The 14302-nt window shown below is 48.4% G+C and overlaps 1 protein-coding gene across 1 annotated transcript in view; it reads right to left on the bottom strand.

Moving 5' to 3' along the window:
• Window positions 1-12418, bottom strand: part of GNAL (G protein subunit alpha L) — a 205406-nt gene extending 192988 nt beyond the window's left edge. The window contains exon 1 of the mRNA XM_009192359.3: window positions 10787-12418. Within this exon, the coding sequence (XP_009190623.1) occupies window positions 10787-11138 (352 nt within the window). The 5' untranslated portion in view covers window positions 11139-12418. The remainder of the gene's footprint in view (window positions 1-10786) is intronic.
• Window positions 12419-14302: the final 1884 nt, after the last annotated feature.

Genomic DNA, 14302 nt, shown 5'->3' with positions numbered 1-14302 from the left:
CAACCTCTGGCTCCTGGGTTCAAGTCATTCTCCTGCCTCAGCCTCCCGAGTAGCTGGGATTACAGGCTCGTGCCACCACATCCAGCTAATTTTTGTAATTTTAGTAGAGATGGGATTTCGCCATGCTGGCCAGGCTGGTCTGGAACTCCTGACCTCATGTGATCCACCCGCCTTGGCCTCCCAAAGTATTGGGACTGCAGGAGTGAGCCACCGCACCAGGCTGTTTTTTATTTATTTTATTTTATTTTATTTTATTTTTATTTTTTTTTTTTTTTGAGACGGAGTCTTGCTCTGCCGCCCAGGCTGGAGTACAGTGGCCGGATCTCAGCTCACTGCAAGCTCCGCCTCCCGCGTTCACGCCATTCTCCTGCCTCAGCCTCCCGAGTAGCTGGGACTACAGGCGCCCGCCACCTCGCCCGGCTAGTTTTTTGTATTTTTTTTTTAGTAGAGACGGGGTTTCACCGTGTTAGCCAGGATGGTCTCGATCTCCTGACCTCGTGATCTGCCCATCTCGGCCTCCCAAAGTGCTGGGATTACAGGCTTGAGCCACCGCGCCCGGCCTTATTTTATTATTTTTAAGTGGGAAGGTTCTTGGAAACTGCTGCCCTCCTCGTCAGCCTGCCTCCCCTTCTCACTGGGGCAAGAGCTGCTCCCACTGTTTTCTGTGTCTGCATGGATGTATTTTATGCTGTGCTGCAATGGCTGGTTGATGCCTTTGTCTCCCACACAAGGTCATAAGCTCCTGAGAACACAGACCAGCTCCTGAGACAGCTCCAGTTTGCAGACTGAAGCCTGACAGAACCTGGGACGTGGCAGATGTGCTCCTGAATGTCAGTAATTGCTACTGAATAAACAAATAGTAGCCCGTAACACGGCACTGACATCCTTCTCAATAGACAAGTTGCTCTACAAATCAAACAGCTGATTGATCTGTGGCGTAGTCTAACTCTCTGGGGTATGCAGGCTTGGGCCTTGTTCTGGGCTTCCTCACCAGGACAGCCATGGGTTTGTGGTTTGTCTACACCAGCCTCTGAGGGCGACTAGGAAGAAGGAGGCCGGCTCTGGGATCAGCACTCACCTCTCGCTAGGTCCTGATTGCTCCCTGGGGCTACTCTTGCGTTCTGAACCTTGCTCTGCTGGCGAGCTTTGTGTCTACAGATTTCTGTGTCTGGCCTAATTCCAGTGGCTGATATTTTCCCAGAAAAGAAAATACAGCTGGGGTCGAGGCAAATGTGTGCTCCATGATTCTGGTGCTGACCTGTGTTTCTCCTGCGGCCTCCTGGCCGGCAGACTCCAAATCACGCTGTCTAGATGCTCCCGAAGTGCCTGCGAAACACAAACTGCTTCTCTGCAGCCAAGTTAAAGTTTCCCTTTTGTGGCTTTTTATCCACCTTCCTTTCAGTGATTCTCTAATGAGTGGATTTCTTGGGGAAAAAAAGGATAAACGTTTCATTTTTTTTTTTCTTCATGCCAATTTACAGACAATCTCCAGCCTCCCATGATGGTGCAATCTATAAAATGCAGCTTCTAATACTGACTTGTGGAGCACTTTGATGGCTGGAGATAAAAGGAGCAGTCTCCTTCCCGTTTGATAACACTGCACACTGTTGTTCAAACTTTCTTCATCTTCTTGAAGCATCAGTTCCATTAGGTAAACACTCCAGGTTGCTGCTACATGCTGGGAGCTGTGAGTGCCTCTAGGTTCTCTCAGCAGCTCCTTGATGAACAGGAAACCAGCTGCCAGGTGCAAACTTGGAGCAGATTTCACAGCTGCTTCTGCTCATAGTTTGCACCTAGGATCAATAACAGCATTAGTTTTTTTTGTTTGTTTTTTTGAGGTTCTTGCTCTGTTCCCCAGGCTGGAGTGCAATGGAGCACTCTGGCTCATTGCAACCTCCTGTCTCAGCCTCCCGAGTAGCTGGGATTATAGGTACCCGCCACCATGTCTGGCTAATTTTTATATTTTTAGTAGAGACGAGGTTTCACCATGTTGGCCAGGCTAGTCTTGAACTCCTGACCTCAAGCAATCCGCCTGCCTCGGCCTCTCAAAGTGTTAGGATTACAGGCATGAGCCATGGCGCCTGGCCAGCATTATGCATTTTTTTGTGTGCAAACACCAACATTAAACAATCAAGTTCCTACCTCTCCTGCACCTCCCCACTCATAACATATCCTAAGGAAGGGGGATGCCCATCATGTTACTGAGAGGTTCCACGTGCATCCCTGGAATCATGTTCTTGACCCACATTGCTGCCATTTATCTCTGAGCACGTGCAGGCTCTGACTGGTATTTTTCTCTTAGGTTCTTGTCCTTTCTCTTTAACAACACAGTGAACTTTTCCAGGGCTGAGGCTGCGCTCTCTGCCTTGTGGAATCTCCACATCACCCAGAGAAGCACCCGGCACACCGCAGGTTCTTGAGAGATGCAAATGTTTGCAGTTGGTGAGTAATATAAAGGATTCAATGAATAAAATGACTTTTCCCTTGTGACTCAAAGTATGGGTGTCACTGCACCTTATTTTTCTGTTTATGTCAAAATACTCTCTTCTCCTGCTTTTCCTGGGAGGAGTTCATGTCCTCAGAAGGAAAATTCACTTTCAACTGCAGAAGAACACACCAAGTGAGCATTAATCCAAAGCACAGTGATGCAACCTACACCTTCTCCAAGGCTCTTCTGCTAGGATGAGATAAAGCAGATGCCACAGTGTGCTTACTGTCTTCCTCGATCCTCCGTCAGTCGGCAGGTTGACCTGCCTCTCATTAAAGAACATTTTCCCAGACCGGCAGAGGAAATAACATCGGGAAGGGTTGAAAAGAGCTGTCTAACCCTTGACCATTTCGATGGTGGCTTCCCTAACTCGCGCCTTCAGTGGCATCTGGTGTAACACCTGGTAACAGCTGGGCAACAGTCCTCCGAGTCCTCCTGATGAGGCAGAGCTAGGGCAGCCTTACAGGATGGGACACAGGGCCAAGCCAAGCGGCCCGCAGGGGCTGTGTGTGTGTGCCCCTCCCGTCAGGTGCTGACACTTCAATGCTTGTCTAGAGGACTTTATTTGCTGAGAATAATTTAACCCCAGAACTGCAGTTGGAAAAGCCTTTAAACGATGCTTTTTTATTCATAAACCACAGCTTTCAATAATGGGCTGCTATCTTTCCTGCTGCGGTTAACTGGCCTGGGCTTTTTAAGAGTAGGGCCGTCAGCTTATGGCCCCCAAATGGGCTCATTAGAAGAACCCTAGACCCTTCTGCTATGGCCACTGTGGCGTCCTCTTCTCTACCAGCTCCTCCTCTTGGGATCCTAATTCAAGGACAAAATCCTTCACTGACTTCTTTTCTTAGTAAGTGACTAAAACAAAAAGCCTATTATTTAGAGCAGTTTTAGGCTCACAGCAAAATTGAGAGGATGGTACAGAGTACAGCTGCCATGTACTCCCTGCCCCCACAGGCACAGCCTCCCCACCAGCAACATCCCTCACAGAGGCCTGCAACCTGTGAAGCTACCCGGACACATCACTGTCACCCAGAGCCCACAGGGCTGGAAGGGGTGCACTAGGGTTCCCTCTTGGCGTTGTACATGCTGTGGGTTGGACAAGTGTGTGGTGACACTGTCCACTCTTATGGTATCATACAGAGTAGTTTCCCTGCCCTAAAAGTCCTCTGTGCGCTGTCTGTCCATGTCTAGCAAGGGAATTCTCAAACAACAGGGAACAGTTTTCACTTGGCCCTAAACACACTTAGAGTCACTGCTTTAGCTGATAGAAGGTAATTTTCTGTTTTCCAGTAAGAGTTGGTTTCAGCTTAAAGCCAACCAAAAAAAAAAAAACAACAAAACCCAACAACTAAGTATTAATAAATTTAGACCCGGCTGGGCACGGTAGCTCATGCCTGTAATCCCAGCACTTTGGGAGGCTGAGAGAGGCAGATCACCAGAGGTCAGGAGTTTGAGACCAGCCTGTCCAACATGGTAAAACCCTATCTCTACTAAAAATTAAAAAAAAAAAAAATTAACCGGGTATAGTGGTGGGCGCCTGTGGTCCCAGCTACTTAGGAGGCTGACGCAAGAGAATCGCTTGAACCTAGGAGGCAGAGGTTGCCGTAAGCCAAGATGGCACCACTGCACTCCAGCCTGGGCAACAGAGAGAGACTCTGTCTCAAAATAAATAAATAAATAAAATTAAAAATAAATGAATAAATGTAGACTCAAAGTAAATTATCCTGGGTGCTGTGAGGTGAGAAATAATCATCTCGGGCTCCTTATTCAGATTTATGCAGTGGGGTTTTGGAAATCTTCTGATTATCACTTTCAATATCACGAGTTGATTTTAGGCCCTTCGAGTGAGGTCTTATCTTTGAAAATGCTAATCTTTGGAAACTTTTCATAGACTAATTAAATTAGCTAGATATCTGAATTAGCTAGGTCTCTTGGTCTCAACTCAACTGAAAAACCTGCTTGCCATTAAAGAATTTCCCTCTAAATGACACATGAGTCTGACACCGTCAACAGGGAAAGTCACTTGTGCTGGAGGAGCTGAGGTTGAGTCCAGGCACCTGAGTGTTTAGAAAGTGGATGCAAGCTGGACAAACAAAGATGGACAGTTCATCTCCTGCCCTCTTCTCTTCATCCCCAGGAGCACCCACCATTCCAGTCTCATCCGTCATCTTCCCAGCAGTTTCCTGGATGGCACAGGGTGCAGGAGTGGGCACATCTGTTCTGCCCTCCAGCAGCAAAGTCCTCCCAAGAGAGCCACCACCACGGCTTCAGTGTCTTCCTGTCCCTTCCAGTCTGAAGCCTCCTGTACCCGCCAGGCCATGAACCTGCACACCCAGTGGGTTCCTTCTCGGCCCTCTTTTTTTTTTTTTTTTGAGACGGAGTCTCGTTCTGTCGCCCAGGCTGGCGTGTAGTGGTGCGATCTTGGCTCACTGCAACCTCTGCCTCCCGGGTTCAAGCGATTCTCCTGCCTCAGCCTCCCAAGTAGCTGGGATCACAGGAATGCACCACCACACCCAGCTAATTTTTGCATTTTTAGTAGAGACGGGGTTTTACCACATTGGCCAGGATGGTCTTGATCTCTTGGCCTTGTAATCCACCCACCTCGGCCTCCCAAAGTGCTGGGATTACAGGCATGAGCCACTGTACCCGGCCTCAGCCGTCTTTATCCCTGAGCTCCCAACGGACACTGCTGGCCACTGCCTTGCTCCCGAAGCCTCTTCCTTTCTTGGCTGCTCCCAGCCCTCTACCATTCTTCACATTCTTCTTCCTCCAGCCCTTTTTGAAAGGCTGGAGTCCCACGGCCTCCTATCCTGGGCCCTCCTCCTCCCTTCCCTTCTCACTCTGCACGTTCTCCCTGGGTGGCATGTCTTCTCCGGGTGGCATGTGGTCCCCAGGTGACAAGTCCAACCTGGCCAATGCACTAATGACTCTGGGCGACACATCCATCTCTGGCTCTGCAGCCTCTCTGAGACCCATGGCAAATGCCCAGCTGCTCTCCAGCCACTGCCCACTGGACACCCAAGGCCCTTCAGTCTCAACACATCTAGAGTGGAGCTCACTGTTCTCGTCTCCCTCCAACTGACTCTTCCTCTTAAATTCCTTACTTGGAGAATGTCCTTGCCATTTCACTGAAGGGTTCAGTGACATTTCTTCACCAGATGTTCTTCTTTCCCTCCATCTCAACAGTCACCAGGTTCCCGGGACTCCATTTTGCCCACACCCACAGACACGCCTGCCCCTTCCTGTCACCATCACTGCATCTGAATGAGGTCGCCACCTCACATCTCTTTTTTTTTTTTTTTTTCCTGAGACTGAGTCTTGCTCTGTCCCCCAGGCTGGAGTGCAATGGCACGATCTCAACCCACTGCAACCTCTACCTCTCGGATTCAAGTGATACTCCCACCTTAGCCTCCTGAGAAGCTGGGATTACAGGCACCCACCACCAGCTAATTAAAAGTTAGCTGGTAACCAGCTAGTTGTTTTTTTGTTTTTTTGAGACTGAGTCTCCTTGTGTCGTCATCCAGGCTGGAGAGCAGTGGTGCGATCTCAGCTCACTGCAAGCTCCGCCTCCCGGGTTCACGCCATTCTCCTGCCTCAGCCTCCCAAGTAGCTGGGACTACAGGCGCCTGCCACCGTGTGTGGCTGTTTTCGTATTTTCAGTAGAGACAGGGTTTCACCATGGTCGCGATCTCCTGACCTCGTGATCTGCCCGCCTCAGCCTCCCAAAGTGCTGGGATTACAGGCATGAGCCACCGCGCCCGGCCTTAATTTTTGTATTTTTAGTAGAGATGGGGTTTCACCATGTTGGCCAGGCTGGTCTCCAACTCTTGACCTCAGGTGACCCGCCCACCTCAGTCTCCCAAAGCGCTGGGATTATAGGCGTGCGACACCGCGCCTGGCCTCCTCACATCTCTTGACTGGACTGTTGCAGCTGCCTCCATCTGGCCTCACAGCCACTGGCTAATGTTGTTTGGCGAAGTCAGCCTGCCTGGGCTTAATCCTGGCTCAGTCACAGAGGGCTGTGTGCACCTGGGGCTGGATGCGATTTGCTAGGATGTGTGATCTCATTACGTAAATTTACATACATTATTTTGATTCATACCAATTCACATCAAGTATGCTTTCCATTGGTGTAGACCCAGGGCCTCTGCCAATGGTCTCTCATGTGAGTGAGCCCCTAAAGCCTAGTGCACAGCCTGCAGAAAAGTCTGTGTGACCTAGGTCAGATCAGGGGTAAGAGCCAGCAGCCCGTGACTCTGTTAGCCATGTAGATTACATTTTATTAATTTGAGCAAATGCTTAAAAATAGGTAGGTTTCAGAAATTCTGAAAACCTGGCAACTTTGGGCCTGTGTTCTCACAAGGCAACAGTGGATGAAGCTAGGATGCAGCTGTCCCTTTTAGACAGGGCACGCACTCCCTGCCTTAGCCCTTGTTATGGATTGAATTATGCTTCCCATCCCCCTGAATTCATATGTTGAAGCCCTAACCCCCAATATGACTGTATTTGGACATAGGGACTTTAAGTAGGTAATTAAGGTAAGATGAGGCCATAAAGGTGGGGCCCTAATCCCACAGTGTCCTCATAAGAACAGGAAGAGACAGCCGAGATCTCTTCCCTCTTTTTGTGTGCACACAGAGGAAAGGTCATGTGAGGATACTGTGAGAAGGTGGCCGTTTGCAAGCCAGGAACACAGCCCTCACCAGAAACCAACCCTGCTGGCACCTTGATCTTAGACTTCCAACCTCCAGAATTGTGAGAAAATGTCTGTTTTTGGTCACTCAGCCTGTTGTATTTTGGTAGGTGAGCAAGCTGACTAACACATTCCTCATGCTCAAGAGCATGAGAGTTATCTGAGAATTCTTCTCATTGCCTGCCTTCTACACCCAGTCATCTGACCTGCTCCCCAAGCCCATGAGCTCCCCACTCCTACTATACTACACTGCTCTAGTTTGGACCCCATGATTCCTTATCTTGACCACTGCCTTCTAACTGGAAAGTTCCATCCTACCTCTGCACCTGCTTAAAATCCAGCCATGGCATGCTTCAACCATGCTCCACCTGAAAATTAAAACGGGACCATATCTCCTCATAGTCACAGTGGCTCCCAGATTCTTGTGTTGTTGCCAGAGGATTATGTGGGGTGCTACATCCCGTGCAGGAAAGAAAGCTGAGTCATCAGGATCGACCCCACGAGGGAGACAGAGTACTAAGACACCCATGGAGAGATGTACCCAAGTGCTCTATGACAGGAGCACAAATAATTCACAGGACACCGGGAGTTAAACCTTTATTTCCCCTTGAGGACTCTGGGAAGGTCTCCTCAAGGACTCATCATGATGGGAGACGGGACTCACCTCAAACTAGCAGGCATGGAGTGACAAAGGGCACCTGACTGGCCACAATGGCTCACACCTGTAATCCCAGCACTGTGGGCCAAGATGGGTGGATCACTGGATCTCAGGAGTCCAAGACCATCCTGGGTAACATGGTAAAAACCCATCTCTACATAAAATACAAAAGTTAGTCAGCCGTGGTAGCGTGTACCTGTAGTCCCAGCTGTTTGTGGGGCTGAGGCAGGAGGATTGCTTAAGCTGGGGAGGTCCAGGCTACAGTGAGCCATGGTCACACTACTGCACTCCTGAGTGGGTGACAAAGTGAGATCCTGTCTCAAAAAAAAAAAAAAAAAAATAGAGACATAGTCTCACTATGTCGCCCAGGCTGGTCTTGAACTCCTCGCCTCAAGTGATCTGCCCACCTCAGCATCCTAAAGTGCTGGGATTAAAAAAAAAAGGACACTGCTGGAGTGAGTGCACCTTCCCTGGGTCTGAGGTCTCTGAACCCAATGCCCAGCTTTCGGTGCACATTTCCAGAATAAACAAATGAATGCGGTCAGTGAGCAAGAATAAATGGCTGTTACACATAATGGCAGCAGAAGCAATTATCCGAGGATATTAATGGTCAATAAGTCATGTTTCTGACTCAAAATTTTCCAGCTAAATCCATTTTAAAGCCTAATAAAATCAAGAACCTTTGTGTGTTTAACTCAAATCTATATAAAATCGGATAAACAATGTCAACCCCATGTAACAGTATGTGTTTTAGTGTAGATATCATTGGTGGAGGATACAATACACTCTCCCTGAAAAGTGAGTCATTTGATTTTATGTCACTTTAGCTATGATGCTGATATATAAACTCTATGAGGCTATGAGATGATGTCTTCTAAGCGTACTTTCAAATGTGTTACAAGAAGCTGACTCTTTAGAGCTCACCATTCTATTCTTCAGACCATATCTCATCCCATGTTTTTCACAGATTCATAGTCTAATAATTTTTATTATATAGAAAGCATTTTCTGCTTTCCATATCATTTTATTATTTTTAAACTATGTTCAACTGTATAATCACATCAAAACAACGTTGGGTTGTCACAACTCCTGATCCTATTTGTCTTCTTGTTTTTTGTTAGTTTCTTGAGATGACGATTCTCTCTCCCCTTTAAAAAAATTCTCCCGTTTTTGAATTATTTTAATTTGATGCATTTAAAAAATTTTGGCTGAAGTAATTTCCAATTAACGTCTTTCCAGGCCAAGCATGGTGGCTCATGCCTGTAATCTCAGCACTTTAGGATGCTGAAGTGGGTGGATCACTTGAGACCAGGAGTTTGAGATCAGCCTGGCCAACATAGTGAGACTTGTCTCAATTTATTTATTTATTTTTATTCATTCATTTATTTATTTTGGAGACAGGGTCTCCAGCGTACCACCCAGCTAATTTTTGTATTTTTTGTAGAGACGGGGTTTTAGCATGTTACCCAGGCTGGTCTTGAACTCCCGAGATCAAGTGATCCGCCAGCCTCAGCCTCTTAAAGTGCTGGGATACAGGCATGAGCTGCCGCTGTCTCTATTTTTTTTTAAGTTTCCTTCCAGAAATATATGTGGATGAGACTATACTTTGAATACTTGCATATCCAAAGATTTATTTTACCCTCACACACCAACAACGGTTTAACAAGATATGAAATTCTAAAGTTACACTTCTGTATCCTCAGACCTCTGGAAACGTGTGCTCTGCGATATTCTGCAGGTGAGCACTGGAGAGGGCAGCTCTGCTACTGCTCAGCCCACGTCGCTGTTTGAGATAACCTGCGTATTTACTGGTTTTTGTTGTTTCTTCAAAAACATTTCCCTTTGCTTTAAAAATTAGATATTTCATTCACCAGGATACAACAGCTAGGTTTATGTTGTTTTAAATTATTCATTCTTGCAGTGCAGTGGACAAGTCCTCTCAAACTCAGTATTTATTGTCTTCTAGATCTTAAATGAAAGTTGCATTCATTTATAAGCAGGCATCTTGCTAAAATCATGGAATAGCTCCTTCCTCCCATGTATAGCAGAGACCACAGACCTGAACGACTATTCTTCCTTACATCTCACAAAATTGCGATCCAAAGCCCAATTATTATTATTTCGTCTTAAAATTTAAAAGGCAACAAGTAGTATCAGGAAATCGTGATTTTTTTTTTTTTTTTTTCATTCTACGGTAGAGTGCATAGAACCATGTTTTCTGATTGTTGTAGGAGCACACGTACTTGCTACAGGTAAGCTCTGAAAAACACTACTAGGAGAGCAAGCATCTGGTTCCTGGAAAACGCCGGGATTCGGCGCCCGCCTCCTGCACGCGGTTACACAGAGAGCACGCCGGGGCCGCCACCCCCTCGTGCCGCTGGTTCTCCAGCGGAGCAAACCTCCCAGAGCCGGGGCTGATCTTCCTCCACAGTAAAACCCAAGTGCAGCTCAAGTTCTTTCTCAAAAGGCAGCAGGCCACACCCACCCACAACACTGTGGAATAAAAGCTTTGCGGTCAAGCTAAAAGGCCTTATCCATCTCCTTTCATCTGTGTTCTGAAAACAGACCGCCAGCCTCCGCGTGCAGCAGGAAGTGAGAAGCCAGGGTAGACATCCCCGGGGATCAGACCCTGCGGAAGGCGCTCAGTCGAGGGCGAGACTTCCCAGAGAGGCTCAGTAATGAGAGCGAGCGAGCGAGCGGGCGGCAGGAAAAGCTCAAGGCACTGGGTGCGGCAGAACCGGCCCGTAGCGTCCTCCCGGCCAGGTCAGGGGAGCCATTCCCCCCACAGTTTAAATGCTCCGCAGCCGGTCCGCGCCCGCCGCCCGTCCGGGTCCAGTCCCGGGATTCAGGAGCCCCTCCCGCCGCCGCTCCCCGGCGCCAACCAACCCCGCGGGCCCGGCGCGCTGTCCCCGGGGCGGCAGCCGACCGCGCGGCCGGGACCTACCGAGCAGCAGGAGCCGGTGCGTCTGCTGCAGGTCGCGCTTCTGCTCGCGCAGCATGCGGTCGATGCCCCGGCTCACTTTCCTCGCCTCCTTGGCCGCCTCGCGCTCCTCGGCGCTCAGCTGCTCGGTGCGCTGCCGCTTCTCCTTCGGCTTGTCTGCTTTGGGCCGAGCGCATGCCGGGCTCCCGCCGCCGCCCCGAGGGAGCGAGGTCCGAGCCGTGTCCCTTGCGGCCGCCCGGACTGGGGCCGGGGCCGGGGCGGGCTGCGTGTCCTGCACCGGGGGCTCCGAGGCCGCGCAGGGGTCGTCCCCTGGGCCCCCGAAAAGCAGCGGCCGCAGACTGTAGCACAGACCCATGTGGGCGCGGCACGGCGGAGGCGGCGCGCGGGACTAGGGCGGGCTGGGCGCCGAGGGCGGCCTGGTTCCCGCGCCCAGTTCAGGCCGGCGCCCCTGCGGAGGGGCGAGAGGGGGCTACACCCGGACCCTGTTCAGCGCTGCTGGCCGCCAGCTGCGGGAAGGGGGTGCGGCAGGCCCGGGCCGAGGGCCAGGGCCCCTCACTGCCCCAGAGGGCCATTTTGCATTTTCCGCTGGGTGCAGGGGGTGGCGGCCGCCTTGGCTGGAGAGCACTTGATAACGCCCAGAGCGGGCCAAGCCGACGGGCCTCAGCGAGCCCGGCCCCTTTACCGTAAATGCCGCCGCCGGTCCAGCCCTCGCTACCGTAAATACAGCTGGCTTTCGTTACCGTAAATACCGCCGCGCGGGCGAGTATTCTGTACCGTAAATAATGCCGACTGAGCCCGGCGCGCAGCTGCGGACAGTACCGCAGTGGCTGTGCAGTCAGCACCTGGAGCCGCAGTTGCGGCAATTAGAAAACCAGGGTGGCTTTGATCTTGGGTCATAGTAACTGAGGACGGAAAGCTGGGTGCAGGGATAGAGACCGTGGCTTTAAAGCCTTCAGTTTCCCCCAATCCATTGCTTGCAGAGATCTCTGCACCTTGCCACTCCCTTTTCTGCTCATTATCTTACACACATGCCCGCACACTCTTTATCCCTACTTTAATACTACTATACCTTTGACCTCTACAAAATCTCCAATTCTGGAGTCTGGTCCACGACACCATTTTCAACAATGTCCACCCTTAAAAATGAAAACCGAGCACATATAATTGCCATGTACTATTTATATTTGCTGAAATGAGAATATGAGATTGTACACTGTATTTTCTTAATCCACAATATAGCGCAGAGAGGAGCAGATGCGCCTTCAGACTGGGTGCGCTCTCTCCATGACGCTGAGAAACAAGCCCGCCAGAGGTCCCATGTCTCCGGTTATTTCCCACTGAATGCACAGCATCTTGTCGAGCTTCTGCAACAGGTGAACATTTCAATATAGCTTGTGAATAACCTGCTGTAAGATGTGTTTCTTGATTTCCGGGAAAATGACAGGGAATATTATAACTGATAGTTAAATACATCTCTCATTAACACACCAGATTAGGCTGTTTAATGAAACGTAGCATGCAGCGCAGTATGCACTGCACCCGTTGGCACTAGATGTAAATACTACATTGGGTTACTTTTTTTCTTTTTGAGACAATCTGGCTCTGTCGCCCAGGCTGGAGTGCAGTGGTGAGATCACGGCTCACTGCAACCTCCACCTCCCCCAGTTCCAGTGGTTCTACTGCCTCAGCCTCCTAAGTAACTGGGACTACAGGCGCCCACCACCACTCGCAGCTAATTTTTCTTTTTCTTTCTTTTTTTTTTTTTTTTCTGGGCATTTTTAGTAGAGATGATTTCACCGTGTTGGCCAGGCTGGTCTCGAACTCCTGACCTCAAGGGATCCACCCACCTCGCCTCCCAAAGTGCTGGGATTACAGGCGTGAGCCACTGCGCCAGGCCTGGATTACATTTTTAAATCAAGAAGTTGGAGATCTGGCATTCACATTTCTTTTGGGGGTCCTGCTAATAACAAATGTGCATACATGTACTGCTTTTGACCTAACATTGTTCCCCAAATTTTGCTAAAATTATGGCATACTTTTAGATATGTGAGCAAAAGAAAGGATTATAGAAAATCTAACTTGGGAAAATAGAAAAAGTTACTAAATATCATTGTCATTTTCACTATTCATTCACTCATCCATCTGTCCATTTGTCCATTTAATTAAGTGCCTGCAGTATGCTAGGCATCCTTGTTGGTGCTGGGTGAGGCAGACATGGGTCCTCATGGAGTTTATAGACTAGTGAGATAGAAATATACTCAATCATAAAAACACAGGTAAATATGTTAATTGTGAATTACGCTAATGCCATGAAGGGGAAAACCAGGATTCTCAGAGTGTAAGGGAAGGTCCGGTTTAAATTGGGGTGGGGAAGAGTCGTGTGAGAGGCAGGAAAGGCTTTTGAAGAAACGGAGACCCAAGAGACTTATAGCAATTGCTTTTCTATTATAACTCATTAGCTAAATGTTATCAGTGTCATACAAGAAGGATAACATTTTGTTTGTATATTAAAACCAGCTGAAAATGAAAACAAATATTTTATGTTTTTTTTTTTTTTTTAAGACAGGATCTCTCTCTGTTACTCAGGCTGGAATGGAGTGGCATGATCATAGCTCACTGCAATATAGAACTCTTGGGCTCAAGTAAGCCTCCTGCCTCAGCTTCCAGAATAGCCAGGATTACAGGTGTGCACCATCAGACCTGACTAATTTTTTTAATTTTTATTTTTAGTAGAGACGAGGTTTCACTATGTCATCCAGGCTGATCTGAAACTCCTGGGCTGAAGGGATCCTTCCACCTTGGCCTCCCAAAGTGTTGGGATTACAGGTGTGAGCCACCACGTCAGGCCTCGAATGGATTTTTATACTTAAGTACATCAGTTAAAATGTGGCCCCTCATTGAAAAACTAATAATTTCAAGACAGTGATAGCAGAACTTCAAACCATGTGTGTGGCCCTTGTATGAATATGCAGGTCACAGGCCCATGAAGCTGGCTGTACTTTCTGGCTTGAAATGTCAGAGAATACAATTTGGAGCTGGGGGAAAAACCAGACCATTAGCAGTGAAATCCTAGAAGGGAAGACATTTCAGAGGTGTGAGCCCCACACATCTGTGTGTTGAATCTCCTCAAATCTTTGGCAGATCACTGAACGACGACGGATGGGGAGACCCCAGTGGCCTGACAAAATACTAGAAAACCTAAAAGAACAAAGATTTCAGTTGCTTCTCACTTCAGGGGAGACAGAGTTTGTTTGGAGTCTGAGTCAAGCCAAGTGAACTTTTTATAGTACATAACAAAAATCATTCATTAGAGAAATAAAACAACTCAAAATCTCTACATCATTCATAATGTTCAGTGTCAAACAAAAAAACACTAGACATGCACAGAAACAGGAAAATATGACCCACAAAGTGTGATGTAAATTGATGCCTAGGTGACTCAACTGCAACAATTAGCAGACAAGGATTTTAAAGCAACTAGTAAAAATATGTTCACCTATTTTAAAGAAGAAATACACA

This window comes from Papio anubis, chromosome 19 (genome assembly GCF_008728515.1).
Source record: "Papio anubis isolate 15944 chromosome 19, Panubis1.0, whole genome shotgun sequence".
In the NCBI taxonomy this organism is placed as follows: domain Eukaryota; kingdom Metazoa; phylum Chordata; class Mammalia; order Primates; family Cercopithecidae; genus Papio; species Papio anubis.
This window is presented reverse-complemented; position numbering and strand designations above follow the sequence as displayed.